This window comes from Hylobates moloch, unplaced genomic scaffold (assembly GCF_009828535.3).
Source record: "Hylobates moloch isolate HMO894 unplaced genomic scaffold, HMol_V3 SCAFFOLD_21, whole genome shotgun sequence".
NCBI classification, from domain to species: domain Eukaryota; kingdom Metazoa; phylum Chordata; class Mammalia; order Primates; family Hylobatidae; genus Hylobates; species Hylobates moloch.
Genome location: NW_026652296.1, coordinates 41,127,114 through 41,148,343, shown reverse-complemented (window position 1 = coordinate 41,148,343; position 21,230 = coordinate 41,127,114). Strand labels below are relative to the sequence as shown.

General features: G+C 41.0%; 1 protein-coding gene across 1 annotated transcript in view; it reads left to right on the top strand.

Annotated features, from left to right (window-relative positions):
* The window catches only part of CFAP61 (cilia and flagella associated protein 61), a 310,458-nt gene that overhangs the window by 99,908 nt on the left and 189,320 nt on the right, over positions 1-21,230 (top strand). Inside the window, exons 11-15 of the mRNA XM_032142470.2 lie at positions 1,263-1,290; positions 2,130-2,204; positions 6,796-6,974; positions 9,132-9,171; positions 12,109-12,248. Of these exons, the coding sequence (XP_031998361.1) occupies positions 1,263-1,290; positions 2,130-2,204; positions 6,796-6,974; positions 9,132-9,171; positions 12,109-12,248 (462 nt within the window). The remainder of the gene's footprint in view (positions 1-1,262; positions 1,291-2,129; positions 2,205-6,795; positions 6,975-9,131; positions 9,172-12,108; positions 12,249-21,230) is intronic.

Here is a 21,230-nt window from a genome sequence, read left to right as displayed (position 1 = left end):
CGATATTCTATGTTCGTGGGATATTGAATCTTTAAATCAGTTCTTTGCAAATTCAGTAAAATCCCAATCACATTTTCAGCAGGAATTTTTGTAGAAGTTTAATTAATTGATTCCAAAATTTATGTGAAAATGGAGATAACCTAAAACAGCCAGAGCAACTTTGAAAAAGAACAAAGCTGTAGGATAACACTAACTGATTTCAAGATTAATTATTATAAGATTCTTTTTTTTCTCTCTCTCTATTGCCCAGGCTGGAGTGCAGTGGCATGATCTCAGCTCACTGCAACCTCCGCCTCCCAGGTTCAAGTGATACTCATGCCTCAGCCTTCCCAGGTTCAAGTGATACTCATGCCTCAGCCTTCCGAGTAGCTGATACAGGTGTGAACCACCACTCCTAGATTTTTTTGTATGTATTTTTAGTAGAAATGGGGTTTTGCTATATTGGCCAGGCTGGTCTTGAACTTTCAGCCTCAAGTGATCTGCCCACCTTGGCCTCCCAAAGTACTGGAATTACATGTGTGAGCCATTATGCCTGGCCTAATTATTATAAGATTGTTGTAATGAAGATAGCGTAATATTGGTGCTAAGGTCAACAGTAGGTTAATGGAATAGAATTAAAAAACTCAGAAATAGACTCAACGTATAGACAACTAATTTTTGACAAAGGCACATGGCACTGTAGTGGAGAAAGAATAGTCTTTTCTCTCTGATACAATTGAATATCCATATACAAACTTTTAAAAAACTCAATCCATACCTCATACCATATACAAAAATTAGCTGCAAATGAATCATAGACTTGAATGTAGAATTCAAACCAATATAACCTCTAGAGAAAACAAAACATAGGAGAAAATCTTTGTGACCTTGGGTTAGGTAAGATTTCTTAGAAACAACATTAAAAGCACAATACATAAAAGAACAAATTGACCAATTAGATGTCATCAAAATTTAAAACCTTTTCTTCTTGAAACGTACTGTTAAGAGAATGAAAAGACAAGCTACAGACTGGGAGAAAACATTTGCAAATTACATATCTGACAGAGGACTTGTTTCTACAACATGTTTTTTAAAACTCTCAAAACACAATAATACAAAATAAAAAAAACTAATTAAAAATAGGCAAAAGATTTGAACTTTCCAAAATAAGACATCACATGAAATGACACTCAATCTCATTAGTCATTAGAGAAATGCAAATTAAAACCACAATCAAATACAACTACATATCTATTAGAATGACCAAAACTAGAAAGATTAAGCAGTCCAAGTGTTGGTGAGGGTGTGGAGGTGCATCCACACCATGGATACTATTCAGCAACAAAGAGGACTAAACCACTGATGTGTGCAACAGCATGGATGAATTTCAAAGTAAACGTGCTGAGTGAAAGACGCCAGATCAAAAAAGAATAAATATTGTTTGATTTCAGTAATATAAATTACAGAAAGTATAAACTATAATGACAAAAATCGTATCAGTATTTGCCTGTGGTTGGCAGAGTAGAAAGGGTGGGAGTGAGAGGCACGTGGGAACATGGAAGCTTGGGGGGCGATGTGTCATGTTCATTATCTTGATCGTGGTGATATTTTCATGGGTGTACACATAAATCAAAGCTTTTCAGAAAGGATGCTTCAAATATATGTAGCTTATTGTATGTCAATTCTATTAGGTTGGCACAAATTACTTTTGGTGCACAAATAATTGCAGTTTTTGCCATTACTTTAATGCAATTACTTTTGGTATAATTACTTTTGCACCATCATAATACCTCAATACAGTAGTTTTTTTTTTTAGAAAAAACTTAGTGCACCTTTCGAGTTAAACAGAATACGAATAATGGAGTAATAACTAACATCTCCAGAGAATCAGGAGGCGCCTGCACTATGCTAAGCATCTGTTTCTCTATCTGTCTGTCTTTATTTTATCCTCATAACAGCCTTATGAAATAGATGCTCTTCTCATCCCCTTTTCACAGAGGAGGAAACTGAGGTTACATAATTTTCCCAATGCCACAAGGCCAGTAAGCTGTAGAGCCAGGGTCTGAACCCCGGCAGCTTGCTCCAGAGCTTGGACTCTAAACCACTGTAGGTGTCGATTAATTTTCATGTTTTGCTGTCATCATTTCCAGGGAAATATTGCCAGAGAAGCTGCATCCGAGGAAGCTTTAACAGCAGTCCAAAGTGGAAATGTTAGTGAACCGGAGGTAGGGTTTGAGGAGGGCCTTTGCGTGCCCTCCAGCCACCCCATGGGTTTCACACCTTTCTACCTCAGAGGATTTGTGCCCTTTCCTCCTCCCAATCTCCCTGCCTGTCTCCACCAGTTCACACCTACCACCTCCTTTAGGACTTGCTGCACCAAGCCTCATCTCCTTACCTCTTCCCCTGCTATGATTAATCTTTTCTACTGTATCCTCTGCATGGCCTGGACTGTAAGTTGCATTTTCTACATAAATTATTTGCAAAAATTTTAGTAAATACAGCTTATCTCTCCTTCCCGTTGCCCAAAAAGAAAACATTTTGGAGAGGCAAATCATTTGTAAGAGTTTTCTCTGTGTCATATGCACATACATACATTCCTGTGCATGTCTAGGTGTGTTATTAATGTATGTCATTTACATGCATCTCAGGATTTTGGAAGTCCTCCCTCCTGTTACAAATTCAGGCCAAGGGGCGTAGCATCTTCCACCAGTGCAGTGGCCATCCCTGGGGACTTCACCATCCTTTGTTGGTTTCCCTTCACCCCACCCATGCCTTTGCAGGTGGTCTGTTGACCACTCCATTGGAGTGTCCCTTCTGTTCCCTGCCAGAAGCCTGGTGGTTCAGGAAGAGATTGGCAGGGTCCTGGGAGCCCTGCTCAGGATCTCAGACTTTTCCTAAGAAGCAGAGGAGGGTGTTGCAGGCTTTTGAGTGGGAGATTGGTACAATAAGGCATTTTCATTCCCTGATGATGAGCACAGTCCTGGAATTTCAGTAGTTTCCCAAGAGCCTCTTGGTGATGGATGGACTGATTCAGCAACAGAAGCCTAGAGAACCCTTGAGAAGGGAATGGAACATGGGGCTTAGTCATATCCGTAGAGGCACTGGGACAGATTCACTCAACACTAAGTCCAGACACTGAAGTTCTGCCAGAGGGCCAGGTTCTCCAACCCCTCTCCTCTCCAGATTCTGACCAGTGAAGGAGTCTACCCAGAAGTCAGCTAGGGATTGAAGTACCCCTTTCTCATGGTTAACACTGAACCAGAGAAGAAAGCTTGGACCGAGAACACAAATGGGCTTCCCATTTCTCTTACTGAATTAAATGCCCCCATGTGGTTGTAGTCAGGCCTCACCTGTGGGGCAGGGTCTCCCCACTCCCAGCTAATTGCATGGAGGGGAGGAGAAAACACACAACCTGGGAGCAGGATGTGCTGCCAGAAAGAGACAGCACGATGCAGGCACAGGGTCCAGTGTTTGAATCTCATATTAGCATATGCTGTTGGAGCCCCACCCATATCCTCTAGCACTTATTCTTCCTGAGCACCCTGTGAGGACAAGGATTGCAAGTGCCTAGTCTTTCTTCCATGCCGCGTTTGCAGCAGGGCAGGCTGTTTGGGGAAGCAACCATCAGCTAGTGACTGAAGGGATTGGAGAATCAATTTGCCAGCTCCTTCGCCTCTTAGGTGGGACCACTCTGCACTGTGTTCTCTAGGCTCCCAGAGATCCAGGTGGGATTGATTCACCATAGTCACCCACATCTTGAAACACCCCATGCTGGCAGCCTCCCCTTCCTCACCTTGCACGCCACTCCTCTTACAGAATTTCCTGGCTTTGCTCCCCAAGTAAACTACTGACTCTCAGACTCTTAGTTCAGGGTGTGTTTCTGGGGCAACCTGCACTAGGAGACTCACTGACCAGTTGGTCACTCCCTGTGCCCTAGGGAGGAAAGTCGGGGTGTAGAAGAGGACAGCAGTTTTCTCTCTAATATTCCTAAGAGGGTAGCCATTCCCTTATGAACCCAAGCAAGGATGTGGATGGAGGGACAGGATGCCTGCCCCCACCACTGCATCAAACATGCTGGAACCCCGGAAGACACCTGAGTCAACAAGGTAGATTGATCTCCTATTTTTATCTCCTCTCCCTACCGGAGAAAAACACTGAAATGACAGTAAAGGAATAAAAAGGGCACAAATCCACAAAGATGAGTTGGAGAGGAGATATTGGAAGATAAGCACTTTAAAAATATTGAGAATAAAAAAATCAATGGAGGAGTTTACACTGGCTTAGCACAGCTGAGGAAGGTGAAACTCAGGGATCTTTATGGGAGGAGAGACTGGTGAAAAGTGTGTGAATTCTGCACAAGGCTGAAGACTGGAGGTTTGCAGAAGATGGGGTGAGGAACTGGGCTGAAAAGCTGGGCAGTCCGATGTAGAGTGACTGGAACACTGGATCCCTGCAGACTCCAGTTAGGTTGTCAGCCACACCCCAAGTGAGAGGATGAAATGACTATTCTCTAGAGAAGTTGAACAGACGCTGCTGCTAATTCAGATTTAGCCTGTGCTGCATGGCTGTTGTAACGGTGAAGAATAGAGAACAGACAAGTAAGTGGAATTCTCCATTTCGAACAGAGGGATCCACAGCCCCTCCTCCAGCCATGCCCTCTCAATGCCAGGAGCCAGGCCTTGTATTAGTTTCTATTGCTGCTGTAACACATTACCCCAAACTTCGTGGCTTATAACAACACAAATGTATTATTGTGCGGTTCTGGAGGTTAGAATTCCAAAATGGGTTTGAGCGTGCTGAGCTTCAGGTGTAGACAGGGGCGTGTGTTCCTTCTGGAGACTCTAGGGGAGAATCTGTTCCCTTGCCTTTGCCAGCTTCTAGAAGCCACTGGCATTCCATGCCCTGTGTCCCCTTCCTCCATCTTCAGAGCTGGCAGAGCAGCATCTTCCTCCCTCTGACTTGGACCTGCTGCCTCCCTCTTAGCAGATCCGTGTGATTCCACTGGGCCCACCCGGATCATCTAGGAGCATCTCCTCATCACAGAACCCTTCCCTGTGCCCTGAAAGATAGCATATTTACAGATTGCAGGGACTAGGACCTGTAACATCTTTGGGGGCCACTGTTCCATCTACCACAGTCCCCCATACAGGATATTGGAGAACTTAAGACCCAAAAAACTGACAGGCCCAAAGAAAATGCCTTCAGATAATGTCACTGAAGATGGCCACCCAGTAATAATGCCAGATCTCTGCCTGATCACCCCATGAAGTGCCCCAGTTAGCCAGTGTCTGTGGAGTTTTGCCTCTCAAGCATGTTGCTTTTAGGAAGCTAAAAATGTGCTCTAACGATAGAAGGGCCTAAATGATGAACAAAAAAGACAAAGAAAAGACCTGGAACTTATGAAATAGGAGCTGCAATACAGGCAGGCTGGCAGAGCTGCGAGTCCAGATTAGAGGGGAGAAAAAAGGAAGCTCATATATTATCTCAAACGCCTGATCATTTGGAAAATAATAGTGACCAACACTTGGCAAATCTGATAAAGGAAGTGAGAAACTTAGCAAACCCAGTGAATAAAAACTAAGCACACAGATGAAAACATTGTCATATTACACTACTTTGCTCAGCAACAACAACAGAACTTACACATTCATGTTAGTGTAAATACTTAAGGATTTAACCCTGAATTGTGATGTAATTATCCTGGGGGATAAGATGTGGGGAAGAGGGTAGTATAAGAGGGATTAATCTAGCCACTACATCAATATCCAGTAGGAAATTCTAAAAACTAATGAATTTAGAAATAGCACCATAAGCATATTGTTCAGAAATATAAAGGTAAATAAATACCCAAAGAAATGAAAAGGTTGAAAGTTCTATTCAATGGGGGTAGAGACTTGGAAGGACAGAGAACTGCTGATTTTCTTAATAGATGTTCGGTGCTAATATAATTTTAAATTTTTCTATATGCATGTATTACTTTGATTTAAAAGAACTCCATGAGGGATCTCAAAGGGAATCATCTTCTGAGTTATGACACCTTTTTAGATGCACCTAAACCAAGACAGAACAGCCTCAGCCCTGACTTTCCAGGTGGCTGTGGTCCATTGGACCTTCCTGGGCTCCACCTCCCCACCACAGTTACTCCCAGGACCACCTGACCAGTCCCAAGATCCAAAAATTCTTGTATCACGATGAAAACAGTTTTGGGGACAGAGGTGTTTTGCTTCCAGAGTTATTATAATATATATATAATACTACCAGGCTCTAATCTCTACCCCGGGATGCAGTTAAAATATGGACCCTATGTGAAAGGCCAACTGAAACTATTTGTCTCGTGTGGACCTTCATGTGAGAACTAGTTTTTTTTTCTTTATTTTTTTTATTTTATTTTAAGTTCTGGGATACATGTGCAGAATGTGCAGGTTTGTTACCTAGGTATACATGTGCCACGGTGATTTGCTGCACCTATCAACCCGTCATCTAGGTTTTAAGCCCTGCCTGCATTAGGTATTTGTCTTAATGCTCTCCCTCCCTTTCCCCCCTACCCCCCTGACAGGCCCCAGTGTGTGTTGTTCCCCTCCCTGTGTCCATGTTTTCTCATTGGAGAACTAGTTTTTAAAAACATTTTATGAATTTTGAATATCTCATTAAGAACCTCTCCTTAAAACCAGGCCTGGCCCAGGATGAGTTGTTTTGGGTGAGACAGTCACACCTATCCTCAGAACGGTGTCAGGTAGAGATAATGCAACCACCAGCCCACTAATTTACAGGGAATTGACAGGAATCTCATTGGCTCCTCCTGTCTCCTTGCTCTAGGACATAGAAAAACTCAGTGACGTCTCCACTGGATATGCACAGGATCACCATGTGAGCAGTAGGAGCTTGGCATCACTCTTACTGCCTGAAGAGCCCATCCACTTCCGCCCCATCTACAGGGGAGCCTCAGCTGCTTTTTGTATTCAGCTATTTTGTATTGATGAGAAATATGAAGCAAGGCAAGTACTGACCTTCTGGCTGGCTGTCACAGTGAGAATCTCTTCTGGTATTGGTGGCCCAACATTTTAACTTTACAGAGCCAGTAATTTCCAAACCTGGCCTGCATCCTAATCTCCTGGGGAATTTTTAAAAACCACAAATTCCTAAGCCCCATCCAGAGATTCTAGTCTATCAAATTTTAACAAGGGCTACAGAAGTGGGCTAGAAAGCTGGCCCACCTATGTAACAATTGGGAATCTGGAAAATTATCACTTACATGACCACATGCTGCTCCCATTCTGTAAAGTTTGCATTTCTTGGAGAATTTGGGTTTGGGTTACTAGTTGTCTAGAGTCTTCGGCTGCAAGTAACAGAAAATCCAACCAAACTGGCTTTGAAAAAAAAATTGAATAATTGCCTCACATAACTAAGGATAACTCCAGTGGTGAGACTATCTTAAATATGGCTTGATCTAGGATTTATTTAGATAACCAAATCAAGGACCAAGTTTCTCTCTCTACCTCTTCACCCTGTGTGTTAGTCTGTTTTCATGCTGGTGATAATGACATACTCAAGACTGGGTGATTTATAAAGAAAAAGAGGTTTAATGAACTCACAGTTCCGCATGGCTGGGGAGGCCTCATGGTCATGGAGGAGGACGAAAGCCATGTCTTACATGGCGGCAGGCAAAGAGACAATGAGAGCCAAGTGAAAGGGGTTTCCCCTTATAAAACCATGAGGTCTCGTGAGACTTATTCAATACCATGAGAACAGTACGGGGGAACCGCCCCCATGATTCAGTTATCTCCCATAGGGTCCCTCCCACAACACCTGGGAATTATGGGAGCTACCATTCAAGATGAGATTTGGGTGGGGACACAGCCAAACCATATCACTCTACTTCCCTGCTGTTGGACCCCTTCTCAGAGGAGTGCCCCATCCTGGGCCTAAAACCACTGACAGTCCCAGGTCTGCATCAAAATCCAGTGAGGAGGACTTGCCAGGATGGGCCCAGCTTTTTCCAGCCAAAGTCTCATGAGGCCTGACAGGACTGTGTGTTCATTCCTGAGCCAACGGCTGTGACAAGCCCATGCCACAAGGAGATGGAGAAGATGGGCTCCATCCCTTAGCTCATCCTCCATGCCGAATCTGCAGCTGGAGCCTCAGCCACATGGAATATCTCAGCAGGGGATAAGTTGACACCCAACAGCAATCCAGGGCTACAGCAAGGAGGAGGCATGCATGGTGCTGGGCTTTGTCTAAAACCCTGGCGCCCACCAGACCTCACAGCCACCCACCCCGCCCCTCCAGAACACCCACATATTCAGTGCTTGCTGTTCTCCTGTGGTCTGGACACTGGACGTTGCCCTCAGTGCCTGGATTCCACATCTCCTTAGCACCCACTCCTCATCTGTTCATAGAACCATCTCGAAGAGGAAATGATTGGCCCATTTTGATGGAGTGGAAGGCTCTAGATTGTCTTTTAGATGACCAAGAATAGCTGGACGGTTCCTCTTCAGAGGATCTGCTTAAACATGTTCCCAATCTCCCAGCATCCCCTGTTGTACTTTAACTTTTTTCATCTTGAGTTTTCAGCTTCTATGGAGATCTGGGACATTGAAAAGAAATTCTTATTCTAATTATGTTGTAGACATCTAAAAACTTGTAAAGCCTTTATATTTGTTGCTGTATATTTATTTTATCTGTACATTTAAATATGATTGTGCTTAGAGTATACTTTTTGAATTTTGAAACAGGAATTTGATGACCCATTATGGTTTGCCTATGAATGTACATCTGCAGCTAGTCAGAAAATCTTCAACAGATAAAAGGGAAAAAGATCAGAAGCAGCCTATAATATTTCCCACCTCTCCTCTTAACTCTTCCAAAACAGAAGGGAATGATGGGAGGCACAGAATGACCAATTTTGTGTTGGCTTTTCAAATGCACAGAGATTATTAATTGATGTGAAAGTGCCTTCAGTTCTACAGAATACTTTATTACTGACATATGAAGCTTGCGACTTATGCACCCCATTAGTGTTCACCTAGACACACATTCTGACTAGTGGTTGGCTAATAGCTGCCCGAAGGGAGGGAGCTGTAAATCTCTGTAAATGTCCACTGATGTTGCATTTGCTTGCAGGGCACTGACAGTGCTTACTGTCTTGTTTACAGGTCGCTGGATTTTATGAATTTTGTTTTCAGTCTTTTTTCTGTAAGTACATGCTGAATTTTGAGAACTGATTTTGTAAGCTTAGAGAACTTCTAGAAAAGTAAAATGCCATAAATTTATTATGCTGTGAATGTTGAGGTTTGTGTTCAGAGAATAAGGTCAAATGACATGTCATGAGCTCATAAAAATAGAAAATATTGTCATTTTCAAGAATTTTTAAGTCGTGCTATTTTAGCAGTTCTCTTTAAATGCAAAATTTCTTTTAGACATAGCTTTACCAGTGTTTTATCACAATCAAATCATTTATAGTAATATATGAAAATGTTGGAAATTAAAGTGAATGACACTGTTATGTTATTTTATAGATTATATTGGCTCCAAGTATTCTGAAACCATCATATTGTTTTTCTGAGGGTAGCAAAGTAGGGACTTGTTGATTTTGAGGTTGGCATTTCTTTCCCTACTAGTTCCTCAGGCCTGACTTCATGCCTGGCTTGTAGAGGGGGCTCAACCCACATTGATGAATGGGCCTGCAGGCTAATATCCAAGTACAAATAAGATTCTCCATGCCAGGGTGTCCCGGGCTTCTGCCTACATTCTTGTCTCATTGTTGTCTAGGGATGAAGATCTAACCAAACTCTTACACTTCTTTATTGAAGGAAAGAAAATGAGGAAGGAAGTTTTGAGGGACAAAATGCATTTTTATAAAGACAGGCCTGTTAATTAAGTAAAGTCAACAACTGTACTTCTTCAGTTGACTGATTTCAAGAAAAATATCTATTGCTTTACTTTTCCTGGATACTGTTTCTAATGAGGCAAAAACAAGTATAGTTTTATTATTTTGTCTTAAAACTATGTGATGTTAGGTTTTATTTCCTCATTTGTTATTATAATGAAGCTTTAAAATAAGGCAATATGTTCTCCATCATAATTTTTAAAAATTGCTTATTAAGGCACTTTCCAAACAATGTAGATTACCCTGAACATAGGATTTACAAAGTCGCTTTCCCTCAAAAACTCCTCAAATAAATTTCACTAATTTTAATTATTTTCTACTTTAACATGCATGTGAAGGTAAATCTTTAACATTATAAAAGTAATGCTGGCTTTAAAAAGGTAAAAGAGCTGTTTACATTTCAGTTCTATTTGACTTCGGAACATGGGCGACAGGAAAAAAAATAACCTTGATTGTTTCATCCTTAATCCTTCAAATCCAAGATGAAGCAACTCATTATAGTTAGTCTCTCCCTCCCAGAGGAAGCCCACCCAGACTTGGCACCCAGTCCTTATTTTCAACTTGAGTATTTCAGCAACTTGACTCTCAGGTTCCCCCAAAAGGAGTCCTACTAATTTACTAAAAAGAAGGAAGATAAGGTCAAACAATGATTCACTCCTTTGAGTTGCACAGATGTCCCCAGGGTTTTGGATTAGCACAAGTAATGCCTTCACAGGGTTCAAGAGGAGGCGAGATCCCAAAGGGACAAATTAGCTTTGGGAAGAGCAGGCTGCTTCTGCAGGGACCTGGCAGAGGATCAGGCAGCTGCGTGAAGCTCAGATAGCCTAGAGCAGCACTGTCCAGACATGAAGTGTGAGCCACACTGGTAATTCTGAATGTTCCAAGAGCCACGAGGAAAAAAAGAAAAAGGAACAGCTGAAGTTTATATGATAATATCTTTTATTTAACTTAATGTGTCCCAATCCTTTTTTTAAAGAGATAGAGTCTCACTTTGTTGCACGCAATGTCACGATCATAGCTCACTGCTGCCTCAAACTCCTTGGCCCAAGGGATCTTCCTGCCTCAGCCTCCCAAATAGCTGGGACATGCCACCATGCCCAGCTAATTAAAAAAAAAAAATTGTAGAAATGGGGTCTCGCCATCTTGCCCAGGCTGGGCTCGAACTCCTGGGCTCGAGTGATCCTCTCATCTCGGCCCCCCAAAGTACTGGGATTACAGAAATGAGCCTGGGCAAATTTAATCATTTCAACATATAATCAATATGAAAACTTATTACTGAGCTATTTACATTCTTTTTCTCATACTAAGTCTTTGAAATCTAATATATATTTCACATTTATAGTACATCACAATACAAGTACTAAATTTTCATCAGAAATAGTTCATCTGTATTTAGATGTTATAAAATTTACAGTTGGATATGTAGATTCACATAATCCAAGCACACATAAAACTTTTCAAGTAATGGAATTAAGTATCAGTTTTTTAAATTTAAATGAATTTAAATTAAATTAAATTTAAAATTTAGTTCCTCTGCCAATACTAGCCACATTTCATTGTCCATTGTACTGACAGGGCAGGCCTAGAATTAGGTGAATGGCAGCCCTCAGGACATGCAAGACCTCTTGTGTCTGCTAACTAAACCCACTGCCTGGGTTTAATCATGCTCATGGATCTATTCACCCAGCTAGGATCATGTCATGATAAAATACGTATACATTGGTTTATGGATAATCACAGAATTTTAGAGCCAAAAGAAGCCTGGAGTATCATCCTCCCATCTCGCAAGGGGAAGGGACCACTGGTGTAAGGTCACTTAGTAAGCAAGGGGCCTTTGCTAGGACACCATGCTACCTCATTGACTTGGTGACACAAGTGAACTTCCAAGTATGAATTGTCTTGGTTTAAAAACTACTTCCAAAAAATAAATAAATAAATAAATAAATAAATAAATAAATAAAAATAAAAACTACTTCCACAGAAGAGTTATGCTGAATGACTGTCATTGTTTATAAGATTCATTTTTTTAGGTTTCAGTGAGACACAAAGATATTTTTTTCATGCTCTTGTAATTGCTTATTTCCTGTTTTATGTGATTATTTTCCAAATTATAGGAAAGGTAATTTGAGTATCCTCAATCAACACATTTTGCTTCTATTTTTCTTGGTGTTTTTTAGAGGAATTTGTTTTTTGATTAATTTTTTTTAATTCTTTCTCTGTGTCCTGGTTTTTGATGATGTTAGGATAAGAACTTCTGTGTAATTTCTCTGCCCCATCTCACCCCCGAGTTCATCCTCATCCAGAACTTCGTGAAAATGGTCCCTTTCAACACCTGCACCCTCGAGCAGGACCTCTACGTCTTCCACCGGGCTGGATTGCTCAAGTGAGTAGACACATACAGTCCATGAAATTACAGAAGAGAAGGGAACAAGGAGCTCCCTGCTATTTTAATTTAATAATTTATTTTAAATACCATCTTTTATTAGAAGAGGGCTTGATTAAGTGATTTTAACTAATACACTTAGAGAAAGAATGGCACTTGAGATTTGTCCTGTCAGTTATTAAAACATAATATAGCTCCACAACAATCAAGACAATGCCATGTTGACAGATTCTGTAGGCAGAACAATGTAACACAAGAAACAGACCCAGTATAGTAGGAACTCAGTGTGGAGATCTTTGTATGTGAGTGTGTGTATATAATACATTCATGACAAAGTGTGTGTCACAACAGTGGGAAAAGGAAGGATTCTTCTGTAAATGATGGGACAAAATGAAGGTAGAAACTTTTTTTATACTCTATCATAAAGTAGATTCTCAGGTGATTAAAGAGTTAAATGTAAATATTGAAAACATAAAAATTAGAAAATATATTTACAGTGCTAGTTTCTGTGCCAAGTTCTGGGAACACAATGGTGAACAACATATAGACATTGTCCCTGGCTTTTCAAGGCTCATGGACACACAGAGTGTAAAACTGCAACTGTGATGGGAGTAACCAGTGCTGAGCATGTGGTACTGAGCATGGAACATTGGGAGAGTTGGCCCTGAGAAAGTAATATGGAGTGCTGGATGAGGAAAGTGAGTGAAGATTGACCTTTATCATGTCTCAGAATGGGAAAGTTCTTTTTAAAACATGAAAGAAAAAAATTAAGGTGTCTTATACTATACCAAGTTTTTTGAACCACCTGATTTTATTAAAATGTCACTAACCAACAGAAGGGTGTTTTAAACAAATATGGCAGACAAAAGGTGGGTGTATTTAATATATAAAGAGCTGTAATGAATCAATAAGAAAATCACTTAATACCTAAATAGAAAAATTAATAAAAGGCATGACCAGACTGTTTGTACAGGAAAAAACAAAAAACAAAAATCAGTGTATATTTAATATCTTCTATCTTATTTTTACAAAATATTCTGAGGCTCATCAAACGGTGCACTTGAAATGAGTGCATTTTATTGTATGTAAATTAGACCTCAGTAAAGTTGATGCACAATCTTCTGACGAAAGGTTTGGTGGAGGAGTGTCAGAGAGCTTGCTCTATAATTGCTGTGTTAACCTTTTGAATGAAACTTTGAGAAACATCCTAGATACTCACTTCATAATTAGGGACTGGTTACATTACATAATTAGGACTGGTACATTATGATGAAGATTTGAAGAAATAAAACCAGATTTCTATATCCTATGTGGAAAGATATCTAGGATGGTGAGAAAAACAGTCAAACATGAATAGTACAAGTACTAATAGTAATGATAATTAACATTTATTGAGGTTTATAGTGTGCCAGGCACTTTCTTAGTAATCACTTTCCATATGTCAACAACTCACAGTGACCTATTTAGTTAGGTATCATTATTATCCTCATTTCACAGGTAAGAAAACTGAGACACAGGTTGAGTAACTAGTCCACAGTCCACACAGCAGAAAGTGGCAGAACTGAAATTGGAACCTAGGCTGTTAGCTTACAGAGCCAACTCATGATCACCCCACATATTGTTTCTCTACATGGTGTAGTCGGTGTAATCCCATTTGATTGTTGTAAAGTGTTCATAGGTAGCAGTCAGCACTAATGCTAAACTGTTGTATCAGAGTGACCCCTAAACACAACTGCCTTGAGCCAGTTCTGTCTCTGTCCCTCAGTAGTCCAGACATGAGCATGTGGTCTAAGGAGAGTATCAGCTTTTTTCCCATGAAGTTGTCCAGGAACTGAAGTTCCTTCTCTTATTGCCCCTCCGTTCCATAGAGCAAGGGTTACCTAACATATCCAGAGAGAAGCGTGAGGTCTGTGAATTTGGATGGGAAGGAAAGCTACATCTTTATTCCACTAACCTGTAAGTGAAGTTTAGTGTGTCCTTCCATTGTGACTGGAGCTAGCAGGTCTCATAGTGTTAGCAGAAACCATGACTTTATAGCCCATAGAAATGACAGATATTTTCGTTCATGTTTTTGTTGTTGCAGATGTCTCAAAAATATCACATAACATTTACCCTACTTTGAAATTTCAGTAATTTTATTCTCAACCAGAATTTATTATTTAATGTATTAACAAAGAGGCACAGGCATTACTGTAACACATTTTTAAAAACATTTTGCTAACTATGTTTCAATATAATTTATAATACTTTGTGTTTTATTTTATGAATGTAGAAACATTTGTCTGGGAAGGAGTTCATAGCATCACCAGAGTGTCAAAGGGCTCCGTGGCATGCAAGAGTTTCAGACCCACGGCCAGAGTGGACTTTTCTTCCTTGTGCTTAGAGCTAGCTAGGAGCACCGTAGCCACATTGCAGCCCACAGGGAAGGGTGGAACGAGAAATGGAGGAGGGGAAGCACTTTCCTCTTAGGGGACATGAATCACCTCTGTTCATATCATGTGGTAAGGAACTTGGTCGCATGGCCCTACTTAGCCGCAAGGGAGCCTGGAAGATATGTTGCTGGTAGGTTGGGCATGTGCCCAGTAAAAAACTCAGTTGATTCCTTAATTAAAAAGAAGAGGAAAAAGGATAATATGGGAACATTATATCTAGTTTTTATCTTGTGTATGTATAGAAGTTCTAAAAAGGTACATAGGATTTCATTAACCTTGTATGCCTCTGGGGAACAGGACTGGGAATTGTAGGTGAAGATGGTGCCTGACATTTTGCATTATGTCTGTCTGTTATGTTTGATTTTTTTGTTTTAATTAATAAACTTTATTTTTGAGACGGCATCTCACTCTGTTGCCCAGGCTGGAATGCAATGGCACAGTCATGGCTCACTGGAGCCTCAACCTCCCAAGCTCAGGTGATCCTCCCATCTCAGCCTCCCAAGTAGCTGGGACTACAGGCGTGTGCCACTACACCTGGCTGACTATTTTTTTTATTTTTATTTTTTTGAGATGGAGTCTCGCTCTGTCGCCGAGGCTGGTGTGCAGTGGCCCTATCTCGGCTCACTGCAAGCTCCGCCTCCTGGGTTCACACCATTCTCCTGCCTCAGCCTCCCTAGTAGCTGGGACTACAGGTGCCCACCACCGCGCCCAGCTAATTTTTTGTATTTTTAGTAAAGACGGGGTTTCACTGTGTTAGCCAGGATGGTCTCGATCTCTTGACCTTGTGATCTGCCCGCCTCGGCCTCCCAAAGTGCTGGGATGACAGGCATATGCCACCGTGCCCAGCGCACCTGGCTAATTTTTGTATTTTTTTGTAGAGACGGGGTTTCATCATGTTGCCCAGGCTTATCTTGAACTCTCCTGGTCTCAAGCAGTTCACCCACCTTGGCCTCCCAGTGTTGCAATTACAGGCGTGAGCCACCACACCTCGCCAATAAACTTTTTTTCCAAAGAGTAGTTTTAGGTTTACAGCAAAATTGAGCAGAAAGTGCAGAGAATTCTCACAAGCCCCTTCTCCACCACCATACACAGACTCTCGCATCGTGAACATCCAGCACTAGATTGGAACATTTGTTGTAATCGATGCACCACCACTGATATCATTATTAGCCAATGTCCATAGTTCACATTAGGGTTCACTGTTGGTGTTGTACATCCTATGGCTTTGGACAAATGTGTAATGACATGTATCCACTGTTATGATAGCACACAGAATAGTTTTACTCTGCTAAACATCCTCTGTGCTCTGTCTGTTCATCCCTCGTTTCCCACAACACTGTCAACCACTGATCTTTTTACTGTCTCTGTAATTTTACGTTTACAGAATGTCATAAAGTTGGAATCCTGTTAGTAGCCTGTTCAGATTGGCTTTTTTTTCATGGATTAATATGTTTTTAAGGTTCCTCCATGTCTTTTCATGACTGGCTAGCTCATTGCTTTGTAGCCCTGGATAATATTCCGTCGTCTGGATGTACCACAGTGTGTCTACCCATTTACCTACTTGAAAAACCTCTTGTTTGCTTTCAAGTTTGAGCAGTTATGAATAAAGCTGCTATAAACATTCATGTGTAGGTTTTTATGTGAGTGTAAGTTTTCAGCTCATTTAGATAACTACCAAAGAGTGCAATTGCTGGAGCCTATGACCAGAATATGTTTAGTTTTACAAAATGTCAAACTATCTGACAGAGTGGCTGAGCCATTTTGCATTCCCACCAGCAGTGAATGAGAGTTCCCGCTGCTGCACACCCTTGCCAGCATTTGGTGTCATCAGTGTTTTGGATTTTGGCCATTCTAATCAGTATGTTAGTGGCACTCGCTGTTTTAATGACATGTGGTGTTGAGCATGTCTTCATATGCTTATTTGCCAACTGTATATCTTCTTTGATGAGGTGTCTGTTTAGGTCTTTTGACTGTTTTTAAATGGGTTACTTCTGTTGAATTTTTAAAAATCAGTGGGTGTGCAGTACTTTTGTGACAGAAAAATGTAGTTAATTTTTTCTACACTGAGATTTTAAATTGTATTAGGATTCAAGTAGAATTTTTAAAAATGTACTTTATACTCCGCATTCTTAAATGCGTTGGTGACTTTTTTTTCTTGGAGTTTTCACTCTGAATAAATTCAGTTGAATAAAGGCACTGGAGATGGAGAGCAATGAGATGATACAGATCTAGGAAGGAGTCATCGGTCTGGCTGTAGTAGCGGCCTTGTTCTTAGTAGCTTTAATTACATCATTTACATTCATATTCTTTTCTTTCATATTCTTTTATTATGTCAATGCATTACTTTTCTTAAAAATAAAATCTAAATCTTTTAAATGATGAGACTTTCCACACTTGTCTGGGAATTAGTTTGGTTGCAGTGGGGCCCTGGCCTTTCTTTGTAACCCTTTTCAGTGTCAGCTTCATTTTCTTGAATCACTTGCATTTAAAATTGGAGCACATGATGTATACCTGGGTTCTTTTCTGAAATATTAAAGGCTCAGAAGCTGAACTAGTTTTTGTGTCTTTAGCAAGTCGTGTTGTCACAGTTGCCACCTGAGCCCTCATCAGGAAGCTTCCCTCACAGCCTCCTCCAGTTTGTTGCCAGCGCACCCGCCAGCCCACACCAGGTTCCCTTCCTGTGTGCTCCTGTAGCTTCTCTGAGTGCCATGGTTGTGCCCATCGCCTTTTCCCATTCAAGAAGCTATGCACGGTCCCGTAGGGGAAGACATCCCTCTAAACCTACACGCTTATCACCATTAGAGGATGTCCCCTTTGTGCACATGGCAGTGGGCAGTTGTTTTCTGCAGAAAGCATAGATCTCCTCTTTAATTCTAAGAGCAAACAAATTAAAAAGCTAGCAGAAGGCAAGAAATAACTAAGATCAGAGCAGAACTGAAGGAAATAGAGACACAAAAAACCCTTCAAAAAATCAATGAATCCAGGAGCTGATTTTTTTAAAAGATCAACAAAATTGATAGACCGCTAGCAAGACTAATAAAGAAGAAAGGAGAGAAGAATCACATAGACGCGATAAAAAATGACAAAGAGGATATCACCACCAATCCCACAGAAATACAAACTACCATCAGAGAATACTATAAACACCTCTATGCCGATAAACTAGAAAATCTAGAAGAAATGGATTAATTCCTTGACACATACACCCTCCCAAGACTAAACCAGGAAGAAGTTGAATCTCTGAATAGACCAATAACAGGCTCTGAAATTGAGGCAATAATTAATAGCTTACCAACCAAAAAAAGTCCAGTGCCAGATGGATTCACATCCGAATTCTACCACAGGTACAAGGAGGAGCTGGTACCATTCCTTCTGAAACTATCCCAATCAATAGAAAAAGAGGGAATCCTCCCTAACTCATTTTATGAGGCCAGCATCATCCTGATACCAAAGCTGGGCAGAGACACAACAAAAAAAGAGAATTTTAGGCCAATATCCCTGATGAACATCGATGCAAAAATCCTCAATAAAGTACTGGCAAACCGAATCCAGCAGCACATCAGGAAGCTTATCCACCATGGTCAACTGGGCTTCATCCCTGGGATGCAAAGCTGGTTCAACATATGCAAATCAATAAATGTAATCCAGCATATAGACAGAACCAAAGACAAAAACCACATGATTATCTCCATAGATGCAGAAAAGGCCTTTGACAAAATTCAGCAACTCTTCATGCTAAAAACTCTCAATAAATTTGGTATTGATGGGACATATCTCAAAATAATAAGAGCTGTCTATGACAAACCCACAGCCAATATCATACTGAATGGGCCAAAACTGGAAGCATTCCCTTTGAAAACTGGCACAAGACAGGGATGCCCTCTCTCACCACTCCTATTCAACATAGTGTTGGAAGTTCTGGCCAGGGCAATCAGGCAGGAGAAGGAAATAAAGGGTATTCAATTAGGAAAAGAGGAAGTCAAATTGTCCCTGTTTGCAGATGACATGATTGTGTATCTAGAAAACCCCATTGTCTCAGTCCAAAATCTCCTTAAGCTGATAAGCAACTTCAGCAAAGTCTCAGGATACAAAATCAATGTGCAAAAATCACAAGCATTCTTATACACCAATAACAGACAGCCAAATCATGAGTGAACTCCCATTCACAATTGCTTCAAAGAGAATAAAATACCTAGGAATCCAACTTACAAGGGGCGTGAAGGACCTCTTCAAGGAGAACTACAAACCACTGCTCAATGAAATAAAAGAGGATACAAACAAATGGAAGAACATTCCATGCTCATGGGTAGGAAGAATCAATATCATGAAAATGGCCATACAGCCCAAGGTAATTTGTAGATTCAATGCCATCCCCATCAAGCCACCAATGACTTTCTTCACAGAATTGGAAAAAACTATTTTAAAGTTCATATGGAACCAAAAATGAGCCCACATCGCCAAGTCAATCCTAAGCCAAAAGAACAAAGCTGGAGGCATCACGCTACCTGACTTCAAACTATACTACAAGGCTACAGTAACCAAAACAGCATGGTACTGGTACCAAAACAGAGATATAGACCAATGGAACAGAACAGAGCCCTCAGAAATAATGCTATATATCTACAACCATCTGATCTTTGACAAACATGACAAAAGCAATAGGGAAAGGATTCCCTATTTAATAAATGGTGCTGGGAAAACTGGCTAGCCATATGTAGAAAGCTGAAACTGGATCCCTTCCTTACACCTTGTACGAAAATTAATTCAAGATGGATTAAAGACTTAAATATTAGACCTAAAACCATAAAAACCCTAGAAGAAAACCTAGGCAATACCATTCAGGACATAGGCATGGGCAAGGACTTCATGCCTAAAACACCAAAAGCAATGACAACAAAAGCCAAAATTGACAAATGGGATCTAATTAAACTAAAGAGCTTCTGCACAGCAAAAGAAACTACCATCAGAGTGAACAGGCAACCTACAGAATGGGAGAAAACTTTTGCAATCTACTCATCTGAGAAAGGGCTAATATCCAGAATCTACAATGAGCTCCAACAAATCTACAAGAAAAAAACAAACAACCCCATCAAAAAGTGGGCAAAGGATATGAACAGACACTTCTCAAAAGAAGACATTTATGCAGCCAAAAGACACATGAAAAAATGCTCATCATCACTGGCCATCAGAAAAATGCAAATCAAAACCACAATGAGATACCATCTCACACCAGTTAGAATGGCAATCATTAAAAAGTCAGGAAACAACAGGTGCTGGAGAGGATGTGGAGATATAGGAACACTTTTACACCGTTGGTGGGACTGTAAACTAGTTCAACCATTGTGGAAGTCAGTGTGGCGATCCCTCATGGATCTAGAACTAGAAATACCATTTGACCCAGCCATCCCATTACTGGGTATATACCCAAAGGATTATAAATCATGCTGCTATAAAGACACATGCACACGTATGTTTATTGCGGCACTATTCACAATAGCAAAGACTTGGAACCAACTCAGATGTCCAACAACGATAGACTGGATTAAGAAAATGTGGCACATATACACCATGGAATACTATGCAGCCATAAAAAATGATGAGTTCATGTCCTTTGTAGGGACATGGATGAAGCTGGAAACCATCATTCTCAGCAAACTATCCCAAGGACAAAAAACCAAACACTGCATGTTCTCACTCATAGGTGGGAATTGAACAATGAGAACACATGGACACAGGAAGGGGAACATCATACACTGGGGCCTGTTGTGGTGTAGGGGGATGGGGGAGGGATAGCATTAGGAGATATACCTAATGTTAAATGACGAGTTAATGGGTGCAGCACACCAACATGGCACATGTATACATATGTAACTAACCTGCACATTGTGCACATGTACCCTAAAACTTAAAGTATAATAAAAAAAAAACTGTATTCTAAGCCTAAAAATCTTTTTAGTAAAACCACACATTTAATGTTAAAAATGGTAGCTTTGCCTGTCAATATTGCTCAGTTCCTATAGGGAGTACAATATCGTTCTTCCCTTTGCTCTTTTAAAGTCCACACTCCTGCACCCTCTCCAGGCAACTGATCGTGGCTGCAGGAGAGGAGGAGAGAAATGAGGGTGGCCAACCCGAAGAGGCTCCTACAGAGATGAGAAGGGAAAGCAACCCCCACCTTTACACCCCAGCAATGTTTGTATTTTTTAAAACAATGAGTATGCTAACAAATGAATTTGATGGAATTTCATATCACGCAAAATGAAGTTCAGAAATGTGAGAGTGGGAGCGACCTTAAAGAAGACTTCCCATCACCTTGCTGGGTTCCTGGCATCAGTTACCCCGAGCTGGCAGTGCCTGCACAGCGCCTTCCCCTTCTGTCCTCGCGTCCCCATGGCATTCTCTTGAAGTGCCAAGATGTTTCCAGTCAGTCCCCTGCACCTGCATGTCAGCCAGGAGTGCAAGAGGAGCCCAGGTGCAGCAGCCAGGGTCCTTGTAAGTCAGAGCACTATCCAGTGATGCTCAGTGACGTGCACCCTTTGTATCTGGGAAG